The 23,475-nt window shown below is 39.7% G+C and overlaps 1 protein-coding gene across 7 annotated transcripts in view; it reads left to right on the forward strand.

Annotated features, from left to right (window-relative positions):
- The window catches only part of LOC145982200 (uncharacterized), a 303,625-nt gene that overhangs the window by 176,483 nt on the left and 103,667 nt on the right, over positions 1 to 23,475 (forward strand). For all 7 annotated transcript variants that reach the window (XM_083115765.1, XM_083115764.1, XM_083115768.1 and 4 more), the window contains exon 2: positions 17,428 to 17,596. In XM_083115765.1, coding sequence (XP_082971891.1) covers positions 17,428 to 17,596 — 169 coding nt within the window. The remainder of the gene's footprint in view (positions 1 to 17,427; positions 17,597 to 23,475) is intronic.

Here is a 23,475-nt window from a genome sequence, read left to right on the forward strand (position 1 = left end):
ATCCTGCGTTCTAGCCAGTGTTGTCACAATCTGAGGTCAAATTTTCCTTTTGCGAGGAGCAAAATTTCACGGTTTTCCCAAAATTTCCCTTCATGTACAATATTATTAATAATAAGCAGTGTTTTCTCTGGAAAGAAAGGTTCCGATACTCTTCATGTTGGTTTGTTCTAGTGTTCAAATAATAACTACTTAAAATATTGTGATAGGTTCGTAAATGTTCATGCCGGCCCCCGTAGCACATCGCGCTACGGCGCCAGGGGTCCCGGGTTCGAATCCCGACCTTTTGTGAGTGTCCATTCATTAGTTTCATCTTATCATCACTCATCCCCATCTTCGAAAATAATCAAAATGACACAAAAGGTGAAGTAAAATTAAGCATATCAATCAATCATAAATGTTCATAAATTATCACTTATAAGAAGGTGCTGGCATGACTTACCATTGCGTACCGCCAGAAATGAGCACTGTATGCGAGTGATTATATGTATGTATGTAGGATTGTGTTTTTTTCTGGGTAGAAAGGTTCCGGTACTCTTCAAGTTAGTTCGTTTTTATGTTCATCATAACTATTCAAAATATTGTGTGTTCATTCATGATCACTTATGATTGATTGATTTAGTGTTTTAGTTCACTTTATCCACAGTAAGGCTAATCGGGACTTGACCTACAGTTTAAAGTGGGATCCGAACCCCTATGTGCCTCACCGGGTATCGAACCTAGGACCCCTTGATTACAAGGCAACGACGCTACCACTACGCCATCGGGGAGGCCCTGATCACTTATAAAAGAACACTGATAATAAGTATTAGTAGTGGTGTTTTCGTTGGCTCCATGTTTCATATCTGAAAAATGTTTCTTCTAAGAAAATACACATTGGGGCAGATTGTTCTAACCTTGGTCAGGGTATATACCCTTATCTGTGCCTAGATCCTGAAAAACTCGCTAACCACCGCCGTAGAGTTAGGCAACACACATAACGCCTTGTATGAAAGCGAGCATTTCAGGATTTAGGTGACCCATTTTTATTTCCCGTGTCTACATTGTCTTTGTTCCATTGACCATTACATAAATTCATCATCCATCCTTGGTACCGGGTTCGATACTCGGTGGAGGCACATACGGGTCCGAAACTGTAGGTCCAGTCCCGATAAGCCTATCTCTGCATAAAGTCACTTACAAACAACAACTCAACTGAACTTCTAGTTCCCATTAACTGAAGATGCATAGAATTAACAAAATACAAATAGATGCATAGGCTTATAATCAAAACAAAAGAAATAAGAAGGAAGAAATACAATGATAGATACGAAATTGAAACCTAATATAATCTGCAGGAATTTTTCTCAGGGACAGCAAAACAAAAGGTAGAGGAGTTGGGGGGATGCTATCCCCCAGTTACGAAAATTCTAATGAAGCATCCTCAACACTAGGATAATTTGCATATTCATTTTCTCCGTGTTCATCATACAAGCATCCCATATCTTCCCCTAAACTTGGCAAACTTGTCCCCAGCTAGGAATTTCCACTTCGAGCACTGCAGGATCACAGATAAAGACATATATCTTTAACTCTGGTAGGATTGCCTTCATTTTACCTTATGGCTGTCGTTTTACAAATCATATAATTGAAATTGAATTGAAAATACCGTGGCGTTGTTGTCAAGTTCAGAATTGTGTTCACTATTTAAATAGAAACGTGACTCGACTTTCTTCGTTTCCTTATACATCTATGACTATGTATCGAACTATAGCGGCGACGGCCTAGGACCCGGCGCATAGACCGCCTTTATGGCAGTGAAACAACCAATTAGGCCTAGTGCTTGGGCAACAAGCGGCAACAATAAAATCCCTCGTTCAGAACATCTTTCTTTTGAAATAACATTTTGTAAAAGTTTACACACGTGTGATTAAAGTTCACCGTATTAATCAACAGAGTTTTCAAATTTCTTGTCACTTGTTCACAAACCATTCATGTACGAAAACACTCGTTCAGTGGGGCATTAGTTACAGGTAACAGAGAAGAAACTCCAATATGTGAAGGAAATTTGAATATGCCACATTGTTGACATGGAAATTGGAAACAGTTTTTACTCAACAATGCCATAGTTCATAGTAATAGTAGAGAAAGTGTATTGTTGCAGAAATTCTATGCCGATAAGTCATTGTCACGAAAAGATACATTTTGGTGTCCCTTTTTCGTTTAAAATAATCGGGACAAACTAAAAAAAAGGGACTTTCCCGGCTAATAAGGGACGTCTGGTAACCTTACTTAATATGCTGTTTTTCAAGGTACACCTCGTTCATGTAGTCACGCTACAATGTCACTATTCGAATTGTATGAGTTTTCCAAGATATCTCAAGGGGGGGGGCGCTGGTCAACCCTTGCCCCCATTGCGGACGATGCCCTCGCTAGTACTGAGTAGATGTCTTTCCTCTTTTGGCTTAAAATTCGGTCTGAATTTCGCTTCAAAAAAGGGAAATTTCCCTTCGCGTGGCAACACTGCTAGAACCTGCACCGCCCTGTCCGCGGTGCAAGTGCTTTCGCCTTGCGAGGGAGGGCGGGGCTGTTAGGTAACGCGGCCCGTTCGAACCGCCAACCCTCCTTTTGCGGCCACACCCAGCCGGGTTCAGCGCCTAACTGCACGCGCGCCGCTGGCAAGGTCGTCGTTCAACTGTTCTGCCTTCGATACCGTTCTTCCCTGCTCGGAACATCCTTCACCTGGATGTTGCCCTCCCCCCGCCTCCCGACCTTGCGGGGAAATTTCAAGGACGCGCGACCACACCTAGAAGAGACATCGGTGCAAAATGTCCTGGTGGGAAAAAACGACGCTTGTGCAACCGCAAATCACTTCTTCTTGCTAATCGAGGTTGCAGTGCTCGAGCATTCGAGGAACTGTGGCTGCACAACCGGTTGAAAAAGAAAAAGGAAAGTCTTCGTTGGTCCAGAAGGCCAAAAGAAGAAATGCAAATAATACATGCAAAGCACACAAAGAAGAAGATTAAAACCAGGGTGCTAAATCCTGGGGAGATTTTCCCCCATCAACAATCTTGGCCTCAAATATTCCCCCAACAAAAAAATCCTGGGAAGGGAGAGTTTATGTTACAAGAACAAAGTATAAGCAATTCAAATATACTTTACTAAGGATAATATCGAAAATACGCATATAGAAATGGGGGTTGCGAGTTTTGAATTTTATCTCTGTACACCAATACATAATACAACCATTTCGACTATTTTGTAATTTATTGATATTTTTAAACAGTTGGTAAAGGAGTTAGTTGCTACTGATAAATGTAAAAGTAACATATTAATTCCTTTACATGTATTTAATAATAATAATAATAATGAACTATTAAATATTTAGTAATATACTTTCAAATTAAATAACATTATAAATATGCATGTGAATATAATTTACGTGGATATTCGTCTAAATTCCTGTTGCCAGAACATATAGTGTAACAAGATGGAGATTAATTCTCCAGGATTTCTCATATCATCAAATTCATTCTCTAAAATGGCGTCGCGATATGATTTCATTTGGGTGGACTCAAGGCTGCACGAAATACTTTCAGCAGGTGGCTTCTGCTCTTCTTTCTTGTTCCCTTTCTTTCTTTCTTTCTTCATTCCTGTTTATCTTTTCTTTATATTTTTCTTTTTTCCTTTTTCTTTCTATTCTTTACGTTTATCTGTTTTCTCTTTCCTTCTTTTCCTTTCTCTTTTTCTTACCACGTTTCTGTTCTCTCGTTTCTTTCTAATTTCTTCCTTCTCTTTCCTTTTCTCTCCTTACCAGGTTTTTCTGTTTTCCTTCTTTCTTACTTTCCCTTCATTTCCCTTTCTCTCTTGCTCGTCAAGCTTCTTTGTTTTCTTTCCCTTTTCCTTTTCATTCCTGTTTTCTTTCTTTTTCTCTCTTTCCTACCTTCCTCCGTTTTACTCTTTCCCTTTTACCATGTTTCTTTGCTTTGTTTTTCTCTCATTCTATATTTCCCCTCTATTTATTTCTGTTCCATTCTTGCCTCTATTTCCTTTTATTTTTCTTTATCGTTTTCAGTGTGCGAAATTCTTGCTATTTACGTGAGCTGGAAGAAATGTTGGGACAATTTCACGAGGGCTAGAGCCCACCGTCTCTCACCCGGTGACGACGCCGCTGAACTTCTACGGTGGTTCATGAAACTAGACATGAGGGTGCATTTGTCCAATCGCAGTGAAGGAAAAGTTATGCATTTCCCTTGACTATTTCCTCCGTTCCCAACCCACAAAGCCTGTCGACCGTGCCACCACAAAAGACATTGCGTAATTGGTAAAGAGCAACTGACTTCCTCTTCCAACCAATTTTACACGTCCTTAAAGCTCAATAAAAACTTTCTACCAATAAAAATAAACAGTGATAATCGATTGGCAAGAAGTAAATGTGTTAACGAGGTTCACCTGTATAGGAGGCCAATCAATTATTGAATTATGTAAGGTTCAATACAAGTTTCATTTTGATCAGTAGCTACACTTTCGTGCAGAAACCTTCATAGAGGCAGATTGCTGTATGAGAAATGCCACTTCTCTGGTTACATTCCAACCTAATCCATTTCTTGCAAAGCCTGATTATGTCACGAGAAAGGTACTATTGATCATTAACTCAGTAACGCACACTCGCGATAATGAGTCATCATTTACTGTTATTTCTTATAACAGTTAATATAATGGATCAGAATTTGAAAAACATTCTACAAACATCACATGCAGTACTAAATAATTTGCGTATATTTATTTGACTTTTTGTGTTTATTTATAGGTAACGGGCGTAACACCATGATTCCATTAATTTTCTAAGACCGTTGGTGTGTTGTGTTGAACACATCTAAATGGCGTTGTTGTGCGCTGTGCTAACAATTCCGTCACATAGATCGTGCACACACACACACACATGCAATATTATATATATATTGTTTGATTGATTTGGCGTTTTGAGTCCACTTTATGCACAATAAGGTTAATCGGGACTGGACCTACAGTTTAGAGTGGGATCCGAATCACTATGTGCCTCCACCGGGTATCGAACCCGGGACTCCTTGATTACAAGGCGATGACGCTACCACTGCACCATCGGGAGGACACACACACATATATATAAGGTATATTTATATGAATAAAACTGTTTTATTTATAAAATAGGCATTTGTTGTAGTTGAAGGATTTTTCATATTTTGACCAGCTTCTTAAAAATAAGAACATTAAGTAAAATTAAGAAAGTCATTGATGAATAGTTAAAACAACAACACAGGATTGATTTAAAACTTGGAAATTTATTTATTTATTTATTTATTTATTCAAAGTTTCAGATACAGCACTTTTAAGGCCATTTTACACTGAAAACTCTAACAAATAACAAGAACAAGCCAAGATGGTTTTAGGTAAAAACAAGAAAGGTTAAATATAAACAAAAGGCATAAACAAGGAAACAAACAAAGATTTACATATTCATTTTTAGTGAAGATCGGAAAATGCTTTCAGGGGCAAAAATGTCTATGTTTGTGGGTAGTTTATTGTAGAACTGGGGCAGCCTGTGGAATAGAGCGCGTATAAGGGAAAGCCTAGCGGTAGAGTTGTGGAACAATTCAGTGTTTAGGGTCGATCGAGAGGGAACTCTGAAGTTGAATTCTGTAAGAAGAAATTGTTCGGATTCCAGTAAACATTCCATCTTGACGTCATCCGTAAGACTGCCATTGTGACCGTAATACTTGTAGTTATTTCGGAGCAAGATGACCAGATATGATACGTGACTTATCCTGAGGGGTGCGAAAGCCAAAGCTAAAAACTAAACACAGTCCATAATTACCATAGCATATTGTCTTACAAGATATATACATACAGGTGAGTCACTATTCTGTGACGTCATCAGTAATAGGTCTTAATATGAAATAACACAAAAATCACGCAGCAAATTAAAGGTATTACGAATAACATTAAAAATATTTCTAGAATTGGAAAGAGCAATAAACATTTGTGCAACGAGAAATAAATTAACAACAATAAATATTAGTTCGAGGGGAAGCACGTGTCATAATGATACAAAATGATAACATGTAGAAAGTTTCAAATACGCTTGAGCTGTTTTTAAGATGGGTAATACATAAACTGTAAGTTCAATGTTTACCTATTCGTTACCTTACATCATTGCTACTACTGTAGTTGTACATTTTGTTCCATTGGTTTGTCTTTTGCCTCTTCTGATTATCCCTAGGTCATTCCACATATCCGAGACTTGTTCCTTTAAATTCGAAATAGTCTCGCTCCCGTCCATCTCGAATTATTATCAGCACTGTTCGTAGTAGTTAAAATAATAACTGTTACTATTTTTTGTGCTTATTACTATTAGATACAAATTTTGTATCAACACGAAACCCCCTACAAAAAAGAAAAAATGGCGACTAGTATGCCTCTGCCTTGTTATCACTGCCACTGGTATGCTATACATTTACACAGCGTACTTTCAATTAGTTATTCTTACTTGATTCGTCGTTACTTTCAACTGATAATCTCTACTATCAATTTATAATCTCAACCGCACAAAGAGAAATTCCACATAATTATAGCAGCCACTGTAATCAACAACATTTATTCAATGCAAATCTCATTTGTGAAGGTCCTGACTGTTTGCCTTTGCCACTTCCCTTGCAGTGAATATTTTGCCAGTGGAGAAATCTTGAAAGAAGCGGGAACCAGAATGAAATGAAACAGGTGGTGCCCTTTCGCAGCGGTCACAAAGGAGAGGGGTTGGTGAAGGCAGGGGGGAGGTCCTCTGCCCCCCGGCCTGTGCTCTTCCTCTAGTAGTTTAGGACACAAGCGAGAAGAATTGCTAGTTCCCTGATATGTCGCTAGGTGTCTCTGTATCGCGCCGGGGCAGGAAAACTCTTTTCATGCCAACCTCCAGGCCACTCTTAATTTCCGATTGATGATTTTATAGAACAAATTCATATCGGCCATATCGCGTCGGGTCTGCAGTAACTGAATGTTCAAAGTAGTCAGGATGTCAGGTTTCTGAAGATGCCGCAAAGAAGGAATTCTATGACGAACAATGGCGGTAAAGAAGCTGAGGACGGAATCCATGCTAGAAAGATTTGTATTGGAAGCCATGCCCCAGACTGGAGAACAGTATTCGAGAATCGGAGAAATGAATGACTTGAAAAACAGGCTAAGAGAAGTTGGAGTATCAATTTCAGTGAATCTGTAGAGGAGGTCTAAGAGGCGCATTGCACTTTTAGTTGTAGCTGCGATGTGTTCCTGAAAGTTCAGTTTTTCATCTATGATAACACCTAGATCTTTTTGAGTCGCAACTGTAGTAATATAATTGTTTTCAAGAACATAATGAGAATGTATTTTGTTCTTTTTTAAAGAGACTGTGAGGGAGGAACATTTCTGTGAGTTAAGTTGTAGATTCCACTGCTTACACCATGTGACAAGTTCGGAAAGAGCATTCTGGAGAATCACAGCATCTTGCGTGGTTGAGATTTCTTTGAAAAGTTTACAGTCGTCAGCAAACATAAGTATATTGACAGGAAGTGAGGAAAGTCTTTGAGGGAGATCGTCCATGTATAGGATGAACAAGAGAGGGCCCAAGACGCTCCCGTGTGGTACCCCAGACAAGACAGGAAGAAGATCAGAAGAGGTGCCTGAAAGGGTGACACGCTGTGTCCGTGGGTGTAGATAATCCTGGATTAAGGAGAGAAATTTGCCATGTATGTTAAATCTAATTCGTAATTTGTGAATAAGAAGAGCATGGTTTATTTTGTCAAAGGCTTTTGAAATATCCAAGTATATCACATCTAGCTGGGAATTTTTGGAAATAGCCCTAGTGGCATAAAAGATGGGGAGGGGGAGGTAAGGTTTATATTTCAAAAACTTATTTATTCATCTAGATTTCTTCACATGGTATATATACAATATACAGTTCATACTTTTAGTGCAATCTGTCGCTTAATTTTGTAAAAGGAAATTCTCCTAAGTTGAATTCATTTTCTCTACACCGTAGGATATATATCAAGTTCAGAAAGCCCTCCTTGCAATTGCTGAAATTGCTCTAATTGTTTGCATTCCACACATTCTATATACAAGACCAGGAAATGAGAAAAAACTGGAATATTTTCTTCAGCTCTGTTTTTTCTTTCCACAAGAATCCTTGCCTCTTCAAGTATATTTTTTCAAGGCACTCAATACCTATAAATCGTGACATGCTTTCTCACGCGAAATGTTTTTAAACGCTGGAGATCTTAGGTGAATGCGTGGTCTCAAGGCCATGCAGGACTTTACATCTGACAGGTGATTCAATACATCCACTTGTGTGTGTGAAAACATTCCCCACACAATGCATTTTCCTCTTAAAAATACTATTCCACTCTTGCAACTTGTAACGAAACATTCATTTTGATTTGAAACAAGAAATACGTACTACATAAGTCTGTAGAAATGTCATATTTAGAGTTTGTGTTCTCGTTGATTTCATTTCGATATGCAGAAAAAGCACTACACGATTCAATAATAGGAAAAAGTTGGAATGCAGTTAGTAGATAATCGCGATATCCATGGGCACTGAACTAAACAGTGCACTGGCATACTCGCCCGTTTATTGGTTATTTTTAACGAATAGCTTTTAAGAAAAAGTTATATTGTGATTAGTTTACATTTGTAACCGATTTTATTACATAAAGTTTTATGTTTGTAAGTAAGGAATTACTTCGCAGACCCAAAAGGAAGAACCGTTAGTGATCTTACATTATATACTACTATCTGCATACCTACACACTGACTATCAAGACTTACTTCATTACACACCTACATTGCCTGAAGTGACATGGGAAAGTCTCAGGGATTACTGTTATTACTGTAATTGTACTGTGGCATGCTGGCCAAATTCACCCCAGCATAACAACAGTGGATGCTGAGCAAACATAGGACCTTCCCGACCCAGCAATATTCCAGAGCAAACGAACTCTTACTAGCTCGGAAAGTATAGGCCACCAACGCAGAGGCAGGCCCATTGGGAGCAAATTGAGAATACCGGAAGTATCTCCAATTGCTTTCAAATTCGGTATACTCACTAATTTTGGCCTCGTAATCACGAATCTGCAGTTAAAATTTGGCGGTCACGTCTAGAAATTGCAAAACTTTTTGACAAGTTATTGACAAGCTTATTTTGCAATTTCTAGACGTGACCGCCAAATTTTAACTGCAGATTCGTGATTACGAGGCCAAAATTAGTGAGTATACCGAATTTGAAAGCAATTGGAGATACTTCCGGTATTCTCAATATATACCGCCCAGTGTCCTGGGTGGAACTTCCACGACGTCTCCTACCAAACGTTAGGGTAAATCCTTTTTGGGAGAGATCCTACAGTTTTTCTTGCCATCCGAATAACAAGAATTCATGAGATATAGGGTGGAAACGCAACGTGTAAAGTGCTTTTAATTTTTTTTTTAAAAAAAAAGCTGCCTTGGTTAGCAACTATAATGTGTTTAATATGGAAACAAGGCATAATCGTGTTACAGCAAGAATCCAAGTTACTTCAGGAAAATCCTGTGTGTTTTATTTTGTTAGCACAAAATCTGACACATAGGATGTAAGTAGTAGATAAAATAGCAGATAAAGAGAATAACTAGCAATCATTCTGCAATATAATCTATCAAGCTGTATACAGCAGCAGTGATGGGACTATGAGTTCACTAACTGAAATCTGGTTGGCGTTGGCCACAGGGTTTATGTATTTTACAAACATCTTTGAACATATGTAGCATTAATAAGGGTCCCGGGTTCGAATGCCAGCCTGGGAAAGGGTGTTCTTTATGATTGTCCCATCATCTTCATCTTCGCGAGTAGCCAAAAGTGGCAGAAAAGCGCAGTAAAATAAGCCAAGTCAATGTAACACTAATAACAGAAACACTCTCGTTTGGTGGCAGAGTGTGTTAAGTGACCGACTTTCGATCTAGTCACAGGAGTTCCCGTGTTCGAATCTTAACCTGGGCATGGGTGACCTTGCAAGTGTCCTTTCATTAATGTAATCACTCATCCGTATGGTCGCTATTAGCCAAAATCTGCAGAAAAGCAACTGAATATAATAACATTTTTAAAAAACTTACGTACTATCCTGCAGCTGGCAGTAGAATAGAATTCTTATACGTGTCGTGCCGTCAGCTTCTTAATATAGTTTCATAGCTACCGTAACGAGCTTCAACAATGGACAATTACTGTTGAATGTTAAACATTGTTGTGCTCCAAATGTAAAAGCCTTAGGTCACGTTTACGTACAAAATAATATGTGATGTACAAAAAGAAGTTTCGAACTTAAAGAAAGTAAAGATTGAAACTGAGCATTAACTAATTTTACCTTTTTTAATTAAGCCATTTTGACTTTGTTGCTCGTTACATTTATCCGTTCATTTTGAATTTCAATATTGTGAACTTCATTTCATTGTGGAGGACTATCATCCGGTTTATTTAAAATACCAAATATTTGACGTTTGATTCAAATTGTGACGTTTAACTAAAATTTAAAGTCGAATAAAAAGAGAATGTTTAGGTTGATTAGCTCTTTTCATCCATTTTCCCACCTCTATTTATTACATTATTTTTTCAAAAATAAGCCCAATGGGACGCGGACCCCCTTCAGGTGCGAGGCTCGCACCCTTTCCTACGCCTCTGAATGTAGAGACTTCATATCGACATTTCAAATGTTACATTTTATGCATGAAATGAACCTACTAGTTGATTTGTTTTAGATTAAATTCTTCTAAAATTAAGCCATGATAATTATGAAAAAGTGTGTAATATTCTCTAGTGCAATTTCCTACTTTTGAAGGCAATCTTATGATTTTCAGTAATTAATTTTCTTGCATTTGACATTGTTATGTAGATTGAGAGGCAAATTCTAATTGTTAGTCTAAAACAGTGGCGGCGATTAAGTTGCAAAACTCGGGGTGCAAGGAAAGTTTACTTTCTCTTGGTAGACTAGGCTTAGTATTAAGGGGCAGTGTGGGGCAAAAAGTCAACTGACCCAACTTGCCCCAATTCTATCCGCCACTGAGTTCGGCTTGAGTTCTTTAACAATTCTACTGTTTTCAACTCCAAACTTGACTTTAGAGGCACCTTGTGTGTTTGTTTGCTGTAGTCCTCACAGAGTAACCTTGCTTGAACTAACATCTGCCTAAAAATTGCCTAAAAATCATTATTGAATTTCAAGGCTCTTTGATTTATCAATTCTAGTCACACTTTTCAATCGTGACAGAGATGAAGGGATGTTGATATCTTGAGGTTCATTTGTAACTGACATCACCTTATTTTCATTGCCATCCTGATCTAGTTTCGTGTCACATCCAACAGTCGCATTCAGGAAAACGTATCTTATTCAGAACTTTGTTTCGTGTTAAACATGTCCTCCAAGCACGTAGAACGAAGATGATTATGGAAATTCAGTTGTCATGCAATGTCAAAACACTGTTAATTACTATTGTTTCTCTGAGGGCAACTTTCCAGCACAGTCTTCTATCCGTAACCTTTGTCTCTATGTATCGAAATGAGTCTTTAGCCAAGTCTTCGTGTCACAGAGTGCGTGAGAATTGGATGTCACCAACGGGGATGGCTTTTCTAATAGACTTTCTCTCGTAATTTGACCAGGACAAGGTTATTGCTACAGCATATTAATTTAACGTATGTGAAAAAGCATTTCAGAAATTTCGTACATGGTATGAGGTCATCTTAGGGTGAAGATAGGGAAATTGCTAAGAAAGGTTGTTGTTTGAAGTTAGGCTAATCCCCCCCCCCCACCCGTTGCGCCTCTTTCCTGCATTGATTCATTTTAAAGTATTTCCATTGTAAACGTGCCGAATCATTCCACCTTAAGGCATTATTATACCAGACCTGCTGCAATATAAATTTTCCTTTACAAATTAAATACGAGTGTTCTACGTTCGTAGTAGTAAATCGTTCGATAAGGTTCACGAGGAATCTACGCTTCTTGTGCTCTTTGAACATTCCTGCAACGCTTGTTTTGCAATCAGTGATGTTACATCAGAAATGTTAACACGAACTCTATAATCACTTTCAACTTTTGCTTGTGTAATTATTTTTTCGTGTAACTTAGACACACGCACTTTCATAGCGAAGTGAAGTGCAGGAAGTGAGTTTTCCGTTACCAAAATTCAAAGTCACACGCAGATAATTTAAATATTTTACTTGTACCTGAAATAACGTTGCGGATTTCTAATAATGAGTTCACGTTCTTTAAGCAGTGTTGCCTGTATATATAGGAAAGTTTATTCCATATTCGTTTAAATAACTTCTTAAAGTCTGCTTTTAACTTGATACTTGAGCAAGAAAGTTTTATTATAAAAACGCATTATTATGTGGTATATAAGAAATTAATTGTATAATTAGATTTACGATACTTAAAAAATCTTAGGCGGAACACAAATTTATTGATTGGGTATATTTTACTTGGCTTTTCTGCTACTTTTGGCTAATCGCGAAGATCAGGTTTAGTGATGATAATATCGTGCAAGACTTTACTAGGTCGGGGCCACTCGCTTATGCTGCATCTTCACTTGCTGAGGTACCTAGATAAATGTAAACCTATACAACTCTTAAATGAATGGCAACTCACACATTTTAAGTTAAATGACCTTAAGACTGCATCGGCAAGGTTAGCTTTTAGAAAGAAAAGGATATTTCCTGTCTCGTGTTCGTTGAGATGATCAATAATAGTCCGAAAGTTAACTTTTCACACAAACACACACACACTCCCATATGTCTCTTAAACTGTCTCTTCACTTCTCTGTACTTCTCACCCGGTACTCCCTCTCCTTACAATTCCCCCAAACGAAGTTCCCTTTCCAAGCTAAAGACCGACCGTCCCGTCCAAGACCGAACTTGCATCCTTCCAAACCCTTACTTCCTTCTTCTCACTCCACTTTACCTCTCCTGTAGCTGGAAATGCATTTTACTGAAGTCTACGCATTCTTTCGTATTTCCTGCTTTCTACAAAGGTAAGTGTAACTCAAGAATGAGAGGTACACTACGAAATGTTGAAATTGATGAAGGAGCACTCACGAAGAACACCCGTGCCCAGTCCGGGATTCGAACGCACGTCCCCTGGCGTCGTAGCACTGTGTGTTAACCACCACGCTACGGAGACCGGCTGATAAATCTACTTGTATGTATGCAAGCATGAGCAATGTATATTATGAAGCATAATTTACCTTAAAAATTAAGTTACCGATAATATAGTGCATACAAGATAATATGGTGTTTGCTAAACCAATGACTTTCGATAGATTTTTCCAATTTTGAAATCATTATCTCTTATAGAAAAAACATTGATCAACAACACTAGTTTTATGACCTGTTAAGTACAGCTAAATTTGTTATTAATAAATAAATATTAAGATAGCGTATTAGTTAATCCTGTGTAAATATTCTGTTGCTGGTTACATTTTATTGCGAGAGTATATTGCTCATTAAAGAAACCAATTTTAGTGTACAAATCAGGAAGCTGGTAGATTGGTCCTCCCGACTCGTCTGTCTATGGAAACAGAAAACTTGAAAGTTAACGATCGATATGTGAATATATATTTACGTTGGGATATTTGCGAGACTATTCCAGCTATAAGCATGAAAACAAAAAAAAATCTAGGGGGTCAAAACCTAAAACAATATGCATTTATTTCAATATCGTCAGAATGGGCACTGCTAATGGAAAACAAAAACAAAATCTAGCACAAGGGAGTATAAATTTCTCCCCATATTGCAAGTGGAAGCTGTTCTATAAATTGATTATGAAATGGAAGTTTCGACTTTCCCTAACACAACGCGTCTTTCCGTTCATATGTTTTTCTACGCCATCGGAAGTTTGATATTCCCAAGAGAATAAGTATAATACTCCCATAAGCGCAATGCTAAGTTTCCTCCTCTTACAACAATCCAGCGCACAGACCTCTTTCCTCAGCTTGCCGCGGGGAAATGTCGGCGGGGGAACAGTTTGGGGTCCTCGCGTCTGGCTGGACATGGAAACTGTTCCTCGTTACATACATTGTTTTTAGGTCATAATAGCTAGGGAACGGATTTTAAGGTGCAGCACCTTTCCAAAAATAACTTGTTTTCATACCGATCGTTGGAGATAAGCATTTTAGGAAATTAAATCAAATAAAATGAACGCACTTTGTTGCACCTTTTTGCATCCTTTCGTGCGATTAGCACATTTATCCCTTTTTTATCCAATCTTTGATGCTCTAGCACCTATATCATTCCCTTTCTTTCATCTTTTGTTACAAAACTGGACAGAAAAATAAATCCTATAGTCTCATTTTGTATAACAGAACGAGAGTTATAAAATGGTACAATACAGCGTGTTTCAAAATGATTTGAATGATTTCTACTGCTTATAATTTTTGTTATTAATTGTGCAATTTAGTTAAAACTTTACACACTATAACTGTCCAAGTTTTACTGGTAAAAATTGTAATACAGTAACTCACAAATGCTCAATGTGAGCCCCTTTGTTACCCTGCGTAAATCAGTTCAGTAGTCCAAGTCTTCCCAGACTCGTTTCAGCATGTTTTTTATGAGGCTTCTCAGTCCCCCAGATACGAACATTTTGTTTGCTTACTCGTCCCGTAACATGGAACGTAGCCTCATCACTGAAACACACTTTGTTCAAAAAATCATCATCACAGCACAACTCTTGGAATGACTCACAAAATTCATTGCGGGACTTGTGATCATTAGGTGTTAATTAAATGTTGTAACAACTGCACTCGATAGGGATACATGCGTAAACGCTTACGCACTACGCGCCACACAGTTGAAAACATGCTCGAACTCTCTCGACATCTGCCTCAGACGTGGAAGGCCTACCAGACGATTTTCCCTCGCAAATGCATCCTGTTGTCTCGAATTGTTGATACAGTTCTCTGATGGTGGTTCTTTACGAAATTTGGTACCAAACTCACGTTGAACACTCACAACAGACTGATTAACGTGAAATTGTAGGATGCAAAATGCTTCCTCTGAACCACAGGCAGCCAGTTTGCAACTTGTCACTCTGCCACCTGGCGGAAGAACTTCGAACTACTATGACCGTGCCAAACAAAACTCGAGGATGTGGTCAAAAGAATTTCAATACAATTTTAATCGTTGATAGTGTTTTAACGCTCATAGAACGATATCTTATCGTTCAAATCATTTTGAAACACGCCGTATAATCATTGCAACCCCAATAGTTCCCAAGATGATGTAGCAAAACCCGCGAGAGAAAACACAAACTTCAAGAAAAACCATTCGGCAGATCCACCGTTCTCTGTGAGGTCCGCGCACATTATATACAGAAGTCGCAGAAAGAGAGAGCATTGAATACAGGCATTTTATCAGCACCTTTTTGAAAACATTTTCAGAATCTTTTTTTCCCTTTCCCGAACCATAATTTTGCACATTACAATCCTTTCCTTAAGAATAAGATAGAAGTGTTTTAAACGGAGAAATAGAGTTGAAAGGAGTGGTAGAGAATGAGAGAAAATATGAGTAGTATTAAAAAGAGTGTGTGTGTGTTGGAGAGAGAGATAGATATGAAGCGAGGTAGCACATAGAGAGAGGAGAGAAATGAAGACGCGACAGAGACAGGAGGGAACAGACGGAAGGAAAGAGAAAAATACAATTAAGGAAAGAAGAAGTAAATATGAACAAAGATGTACTAAAACTTATTAAAACTGGGGAAAGAAGATCGAAAACTATAGAAAGGAAGAAACAGGGAATTAAAAGGGAGGGAGACGTAGGTAATTTTTCTTTATTTCACTCCACCCTGCCTGCGGGAACGTCAACTTATATGGAACCGTAGGGCCTGAGCTCACCAAATGATTTCTCGTATCATATTATAATTGTCAGACACCGGATTTTAAAGGGAATTCCTTCTTTCTATTTAACAAAGCTAATCATGGAATAAATAACATCAGTGTTGGGCCTCTCCGCTGGCGCAGTGCACATCGCGCTACAACGCCAGTGATCCCGGGTTCGAATATTGGCCTCGGCATGGATGTTTGTGAGTGTTTATTCATGAATTTCATCATATCATCACTCATCCCCATCTTCGCAAATTAGCCAAAAGTGGAACAAAAAGCGAAGTAAAATAAATCAAATCAAATCAAATCCGCTGGCGCAGTGGTAGTGTCGTCGCCTTGTAATCAAGGGGTCCCGGGTTCGATATCCGGCGGAGGCACATAATGCTTCGAATCCCACTTTAAACTGTAGGTCCAGTCCCGATTAGCCTTTCTGTGCATAAAGTGAAGTTAAAACAACAACTCAAATCAACTCAACATCAGTGTTGATAATTATCTTCCACCAAGAAGATTACTTAGTTTTGACTTCCCTTCCCCCCTTTATCACCCCTGTGCATGTGCACACATGCCATGAAGGTATGTGTGGTGATGTGGAGGTAGAGCTCCAGATATTCTTGATCTCGGCCATGATGTGATCAGAATCACGCCCGCCCACCTTTACTTCACAGTGTTGCTTCCAGGTACCAATTTATACGAGGCTGGATGGGCCTCAGAGCAGCGTAGAAATGACTTCAAAACTTCCTGGTCCAGTTCACCTGACCCAGGATTCGAACCCGGGTCTTCCGCATGGCAGCCAGATGATTTACCAACTTGATTATTTTTCTTTTTTCAAGGACGACCCCTAAGGCTCAGCCTTCCCCTCACATCCACTCCTATAAATTACTCTCAAATCTCTTTTTCATTCAGGACAGACGAACACAAACATCCATGTCTTAACCAGCATTCGAACCCGGGACCCCTGGCGTCGTAGCGCTGTGCTAACCACTGCACCACGGAGGTCGACTGAGTTACCGTGGCTTTTATATACCGATAGGTTAGAAATATATATACATATTCCTTCTCTCGAGGGCCTCCGGGATGGCGCAGTGGTAGCGTCGCCGCCATGTAATCAAGGGGTTCCTGGTTCGATACCTGGTGGAGCCACATAGTGGTTCGGATTACTCTTTAAACTTTATGCCCAGTCCCGATTAGTCTTACTGTGCATAAAGTGGACTTAGAACACCAACTCAATCAATCCTTCTCTCGATTGGAACTAAATGTCAAATCTATATAAGATTCCATTTTTATGTAAATCTTCTGCATTATTTTTTTCGTAAAAAATCAAAATCAAATAATTGTGGATATCTGAAAGTTGTGATTAATCCTTGACTTCTATACAGACCTGATTAATGATCATGTTGAAAATTAAAAGTGACAACAGTTTCAAAATATATCATTTTTATTTTGCACTATTGTTTTGAACATGCGTTATATCAATCAAAAGTTATTTATCTTTCCTATTTTGCAATTATAATTATCTGGAAAACATTAAACTCAAAGTGTCGATTGTCTTTTTTTCAGATTCATGCAATGCTCAGAGGCGGCGCTTGGGGGCAGGCGTGTCGCAGGTGGAATTTGACTGTCCCGAGGAGTTCGGCTACTACGCTCACCCCACGGACTGCACCCAGTACTATGTCTGCGTGTTCGGAGGTGCACTACTTGAGTCCTGCACTGGAGGACTTATGTACAGGTAAGGCATTTCTGTACTCAATAATTATTTAATCCCTAGCGGCTGGAGGGGAAAAGGTTTTCCCAGCACCACGTGGTAGTAATTAATGTGTCGTTTCTTGAAAACTACACATGACATTTCAGTTATGTCTTTTTTACCCATTAGTACACATATGAACTTATGACATACTCGAATTACAAAGCAATACAGCCATTGTTACTGTTATTAACAAGCGCTTGCCTCTTGGTATTATGGGATAGATTTCATAAAAACGGGCTGTAACTCCTCAACCAGCGCTTTTTCGTGGAGGCCACAGGGGACCAGTTTTTAGTTTCAATTTTTTTGTTCTTCTTCCTTGAACGAACACTATTGTTGGAAGGCACAATGTATAAATTTCACCTCCGCTAAAAGCCTTGCCTATAAGAAAGAAAACAAAACCGATTTCATCTCTCTGCTACAATTAGTCCCCGAGCTACAATTTGTTTTGTATTTCGCGGCAAGTTTGAAAGTCGCGCGCTTGAAAAGGTCCCGCCTGCAGAGGCTAGCTACGTGCGCGAGGCTCCACAATTATGGAGACCATGATGAAGCGAATTCTGACAAGAAAGTTCCAATTTTCACCACCAGGTGAAAATGTGGCGTTCATTTTACTTCGTTTTTCTTCCACTTTAGGTTAATCGTGACGATGCACGGACACTCTCAAGGGACACCGAGGTCGGGATTAGAACCAGGAACTCCTGGTGCATTGGTGTTTGAACCCAAGACTCTTGTACCAAATGAGCGAGGCCAGCATTGAGCGTTGAAGTGAAGGGGCCTGGATCACGGGCGACTGCGCACGAGCCACTCTCCGGCAGACACAAAGACTACTCGGCCTTGAGACCTAGCTGTCACGGAGGCAAACAGGTCTATCAGACTGAAAAAAGTAAATGCTGTGGTGTTTAATCAAGTCGGCGTTGAATCTGTTCAGTTCACATTTCACAGAGCATTTCCATCGCGCAGATTAAATCACACGATGTCTCTCCCCTAGCTGTACTTGCCTACTGCTGTTATGAAAAATAGAGTAGATTAAATTCATTAATATGGTTCATTTCAATTAGCTTTTTGGCCACTTTTGGCTAATTTGCGAAGATGGGGATGAGTGATGATATGATGAAATTGATGAATATGGACACTCACAAACATTCATGCCCAGGCCAGGATTCGAACCCGGAACCCCTGGCTTCTTAGCGCGATGTGCTAATTGCGTACATGAGGATGAGTGACGATATGTTGAAATTGATGAAGGGATACGCACAAAGAGTGTCTTAGCGCTCTAACCACTGCGTCACGGAGATCGTCTTTGGCAAAGTAGGCTACATACTTCCTTTTATAATAACAAACACAATATTACCTGTTGAACAATCTTACTACAATTGCTAGTGAGTGGATGTGATAAAACAACTTCGTAATCGTGACATGTTCAATCACTATGATCCAATTATACGATTTTTTTTTCAGGAAGGAACTATTTCTTTTTTCTTCAAATCGCCTGAATACTATTTTGTCGTATATCCATGTGATGTGCACTAACTTCACGTGAGAGCTGATTAAAGTTATATTTATAGGTATTTCATGATTTATGCAAACATTTTATTAATGTTCATAATTCACATCACTTGACATACAAATACGCCTCTTTGCAACGTGAAGCCTTGACATGTACGGAACAGGACGATGTCAACTCATTTCCGACGAAAAGGGAGACACGACAACATGGTTTTCAGCCGGCGATTTTTTTCTTCTAAGGTAATATCATTAACCAGAATACAGTCTTTGCGTGTTGCTTTCTTTCAGTCAGCAGCAGATGTCATTTGGGGGGAGGGGGGAGTTGATCTCCTCTCAGAGTAATGCGCAACCAAATTTCCCTTCTTGCACGTTAAAGGCTTTGTTTGGGTAATTCAGAGCAAGGTTAGGACGCTTTGCGTCACATTATTACGCGTTGCGACTTAATTAACAAGATGGGAATCTGTGAAGCTAGTTTTGAAAGGGCGTCGTGGGAAGAAATGTCCCAGCGAACTTCCTTGTCCCACTTCCACGAGACTTATAGAACGTTGGGAGGTGAATGGAACGAAGTGACCAGGAAAAGCAAGGAAGAGTTCTGTCATCGGAGCGCCAGTTTGAAACAACTAACAGGACATTGGGGTAAAATAATATGGTGGCGAACAGCAGGGGGTAAGGGGTCAAATCCAAGTGAATTTCACCGTAGGAACCGAATTTGATAACATGGTAACATTGAGAGTTACGCCAACTTTAGAGGCAAGCATTTTCTTTAACATTTTTGCTAGCATGAATGCTATGTAAATGCTTCAAAAAATCTTGTAGAAGATAGTATTTTACACGGAAGCATTTCATGTAACATTTCTGTTAGCTTTTACGATTACAATGTTTAATATATACAGCATGAAAGGCACGTCGAGTTACACCATCTACTATAATGAGTTCATGGTGCTTACAATTGAGACAACTAAAATATTCTTCCACACGTGTACAGTAAACGTTGTAAAGTATGTATTTAAGCAGCGCCATTGTTTTGTATCTGATAACGTTTTATACCAAACCTTGTTCCTCTCGGTTGAATAGTTATTGGCTTTTAAAAATGTGAAGTGATACATTGTTTACATTTCACGCGGCCGCCATTACACCTGCACTCGTGACCATGAGGTCGCTTCTGATTGGTTACGCTGCGGAAAGAGAGCCGGTTCTACCATGAGAAATGCCATGAAATATGCCATGGCATCTGAAATGCCAAAAGATTTCTCGCTTTACACGGTAGCTTTTTGGTCATGGCATAAATGTTAAGAAAACTGCTAAGGAACATGCTTTTGTCTAAAGCTGGCCTTGGTTTCTGCTAAGGTTCGTTCCTACCTGCAAGTGTTGCCACCTATGAATGCGAATTTCGTTAGCTTGATTGATTGATTTGGTTTATTTTACTTCGCATTTCTGCCACTTTTGGCTAATCGTGACGATGATGATACGATGAAATTGATGAAGGGTCACTCTCAAACGCCCATGCCCAGGCCGGGATTCGAACCCGGGATCATCATAAAGTGAGAGCCATAAATTTATTAACAAGACAAACAACAATATTAAAACAAGCAAACAAATAAACAAACAAATGTAGCAATTTACAAACAACGGTTTTACAGGAACAAATAGAAACAGCGTGTCCTTTTGTTTTAGATACGTATGCAATCAGTGGCGAAGATTGGATTTGAATTCCGGGGGGCAAGAAGCCAAAACTAGGGGGGAAGGGTGGCCCAAAGACAGTTTACTTTCCATTGGTTCATAAGGTTAAGCATAGTGCGGGGGCAAATTTGGCAAAAAAGCGGGGGGGTAACTGCCCCCACGCCCCCTTTTAGCCGACACTGTAAGAAATGAGTAATTTTATACTGTAATAGGTGAGACAATACATGAGTTAGTGTCACTTGTCTAAGAAATAACCGAAAGGCTTGGTTGTTAAAGATCCAGGAATTTTGAATAATTCAATTCCGGTCCAGGAGAGAAAATCAGCAAGCGTAAATGGGTTCTGGACCGTAAAGACCCTCTTTATCTGTAAGGTATTTCAATTCGGTCCTGGAACATTTGTTCAGGATGAATTTAAATACGGTCCGGGAACCTATTTCAATGAACCAATACGCAACTGGGACCGAATTTAAATTGTGCTAGAAAGAAGGTTCCGGTTCTGTCGGGGAACCCAAAAGAATGTATGGCTTCCTGGAGCTTTAACAGCCCTGCCGAAAGGTACCGGAAAGTTTGTCAGCTGATAAACGAATGCTTTATTTAAAGAGAGAAGCAAGATTTCACGTAATGCTGCAATGTTACGTTACTTTCAAAGGCTTTGTCCAGGGACTTTAGTCACATGAATTATTAGCAATAAAGCAATTGGCTGCACCGAGCTATATGGAAAGATTATAGACTCTGAGATTGTAGTGCGTCACGTTTCTAGCAGGAACCCGTTGCCCCCCACAACTCTTTCTCCTTCCTTGAAGACCAAAGTCATTCAACAGCCGTAATTACCATATTTTTCCCAAATATCCCACAATAGCGCGGAATATCTCTCTTAAGATATTTGCACGAAATTCGTTCCCAGCACCTGTTCGTGAACGCTGGCTTTGCTTCCTGTTCGCACGACGGCCATTAAAAGGCTCTTTCGGCACAGCTTTTTTTTATTGCTGCCTCTCGCTTTCTGATATAAATTTTAGTATTTGTTTCTTTCCACTCGCGGGTTCCGCTAGCCTTCAGCGGCACCTCGTTAGCGACTGGCAGCCAATCAGCAGGTGCGCTCGTTCGCTCGCTTCCGACTCCTGGGATAAACAGCCGGCCACCTTGGCAGAGTGGTTAGCGCATCGAGCTACGATGCCAGGGGTTCCGGGTTCGAACCCCGGCCTGGGCATGGATGTTTCTGAGTGTCCATTCATCAATTTCATCACTCATCCCCATCTTCGCACAAGAAGCGAAGAAAAATAAAGCAAATCAATCAATCAATCAAATTCTGGGATAAGCAGTTCGTGGAGTTGGCTCCATCTGCATGAAAAAACTAATCCGATTATACTCTGTCTCATGTATCTCTGGAGGAGGCGAACGAAAACAAGTCTCTGCGCAAGTGACGCGAGACGGGTTCACCAATGACGTGAGAGGGAATGGGATTGCGTGGAGGGGGAAGTGACTGCACTGCAGTTACCACCATTCGCAGCAGCGTGTGCTGCTTCGCTCCGCCCACTCGAATCCCCCCTCTTCTCCGCCGCTATGCGCGGTCTCCCTCCATAGATAGTTCGGACAGAGTACTACTACCTCTTCCAACTACATTCTGCTTATTACCTTCACGCAAATACGATAGGAATAAATTGTATATCCTCACTGCGAAACTACATTACTGCTACAGTAGCCTGATCTAAAATTTGCAAAATTCCCTTCTTTTAGGGTAAGCAAATCACCCCCAGTTGGGTGCCAATGGACCTAAAAGCAGGGTCCAGTAAGCCATAAATTCAAATCGGTTCTATTCGGCTTCGCAACAGAACCGGAACATTTTTTCTCTCGCACAATTTAAATTCGGTCCAAGTTCGGTATTGTTTCATTTCAATATGGATCTTGGACCGGATTTAAATTCACCCGGAAAGAAGATTCCTGGATCGAATTGAAACACTTTACAAATAAAAAAGGTTTTTTACGGTCCACAACCCATTTCACGCCTGGACCGGAATTGAATTGATTTAAAATTCCTAGACCTTTAACAACCCTGACTATAAAACACCCCACATGAAGTTTGGAACCCGAGCAACATTTGCCACAGTCGTTTTATTTTTTCCATCCCGCCGAACGTGCTCTTTGCCCCTCAAAGGATCTCCACTTTATTTTTTTTTGAAAATCTTGAGCTCAAAGATATGCAGAAGGTATTTACACATAAATAAATGTACTTTGATGAGTGTTGTTGTTGGAATTTCAACAGCCTGTTCTCGTCCTCACAAAACAACAATCGAATCCCTGACACGTCCCTGTCCGACTTTCTCCTGTTTGTGTTTTCAATGGAAACGCTCAATTTGTCATAAGGCTCTATTCTTGGCAAATCTTCCAAGGTCCTCTCTCTATGACGTTGGGCTGCGTCATCGCCACTCGGACAGAATTCAAACGAAATATGAGGGTTAGGAATTTCTTGGTTTATCGCGCCAGCCATGCAAATGATGTGGCTGATGTGCAATGATAGAGACAAGAGAATGAATGAGTTAAAATTCTTGGGTGCGTCGACACGTAGGGCCATTTTGCACCCTTCAAAGCATACGATCAAAACATTTCAAAATCTTACCTTTAAGGGTGTAAAAGGCACTTGAGAAAGGTTAAAAAGTGCAAGATATAAGATCCACCAACCC

The sequence above is a fragment of the Lepisma saccharinum genome (assembly GCF_977018435.1).
Source record: "Lepisma saccharinum chromosome 12 unlocalized genomic scaffold, izLepSacc3.1 SUPER_12_unloc_1, whole genome shotgun sequence".
Classification (NCBI taxonomy): Eukaryota; Metazoa; Arthropoda; class Insecta; order Zygentoma; family Lepismatidae; genus Lepisma; species Lepisma saccharinum.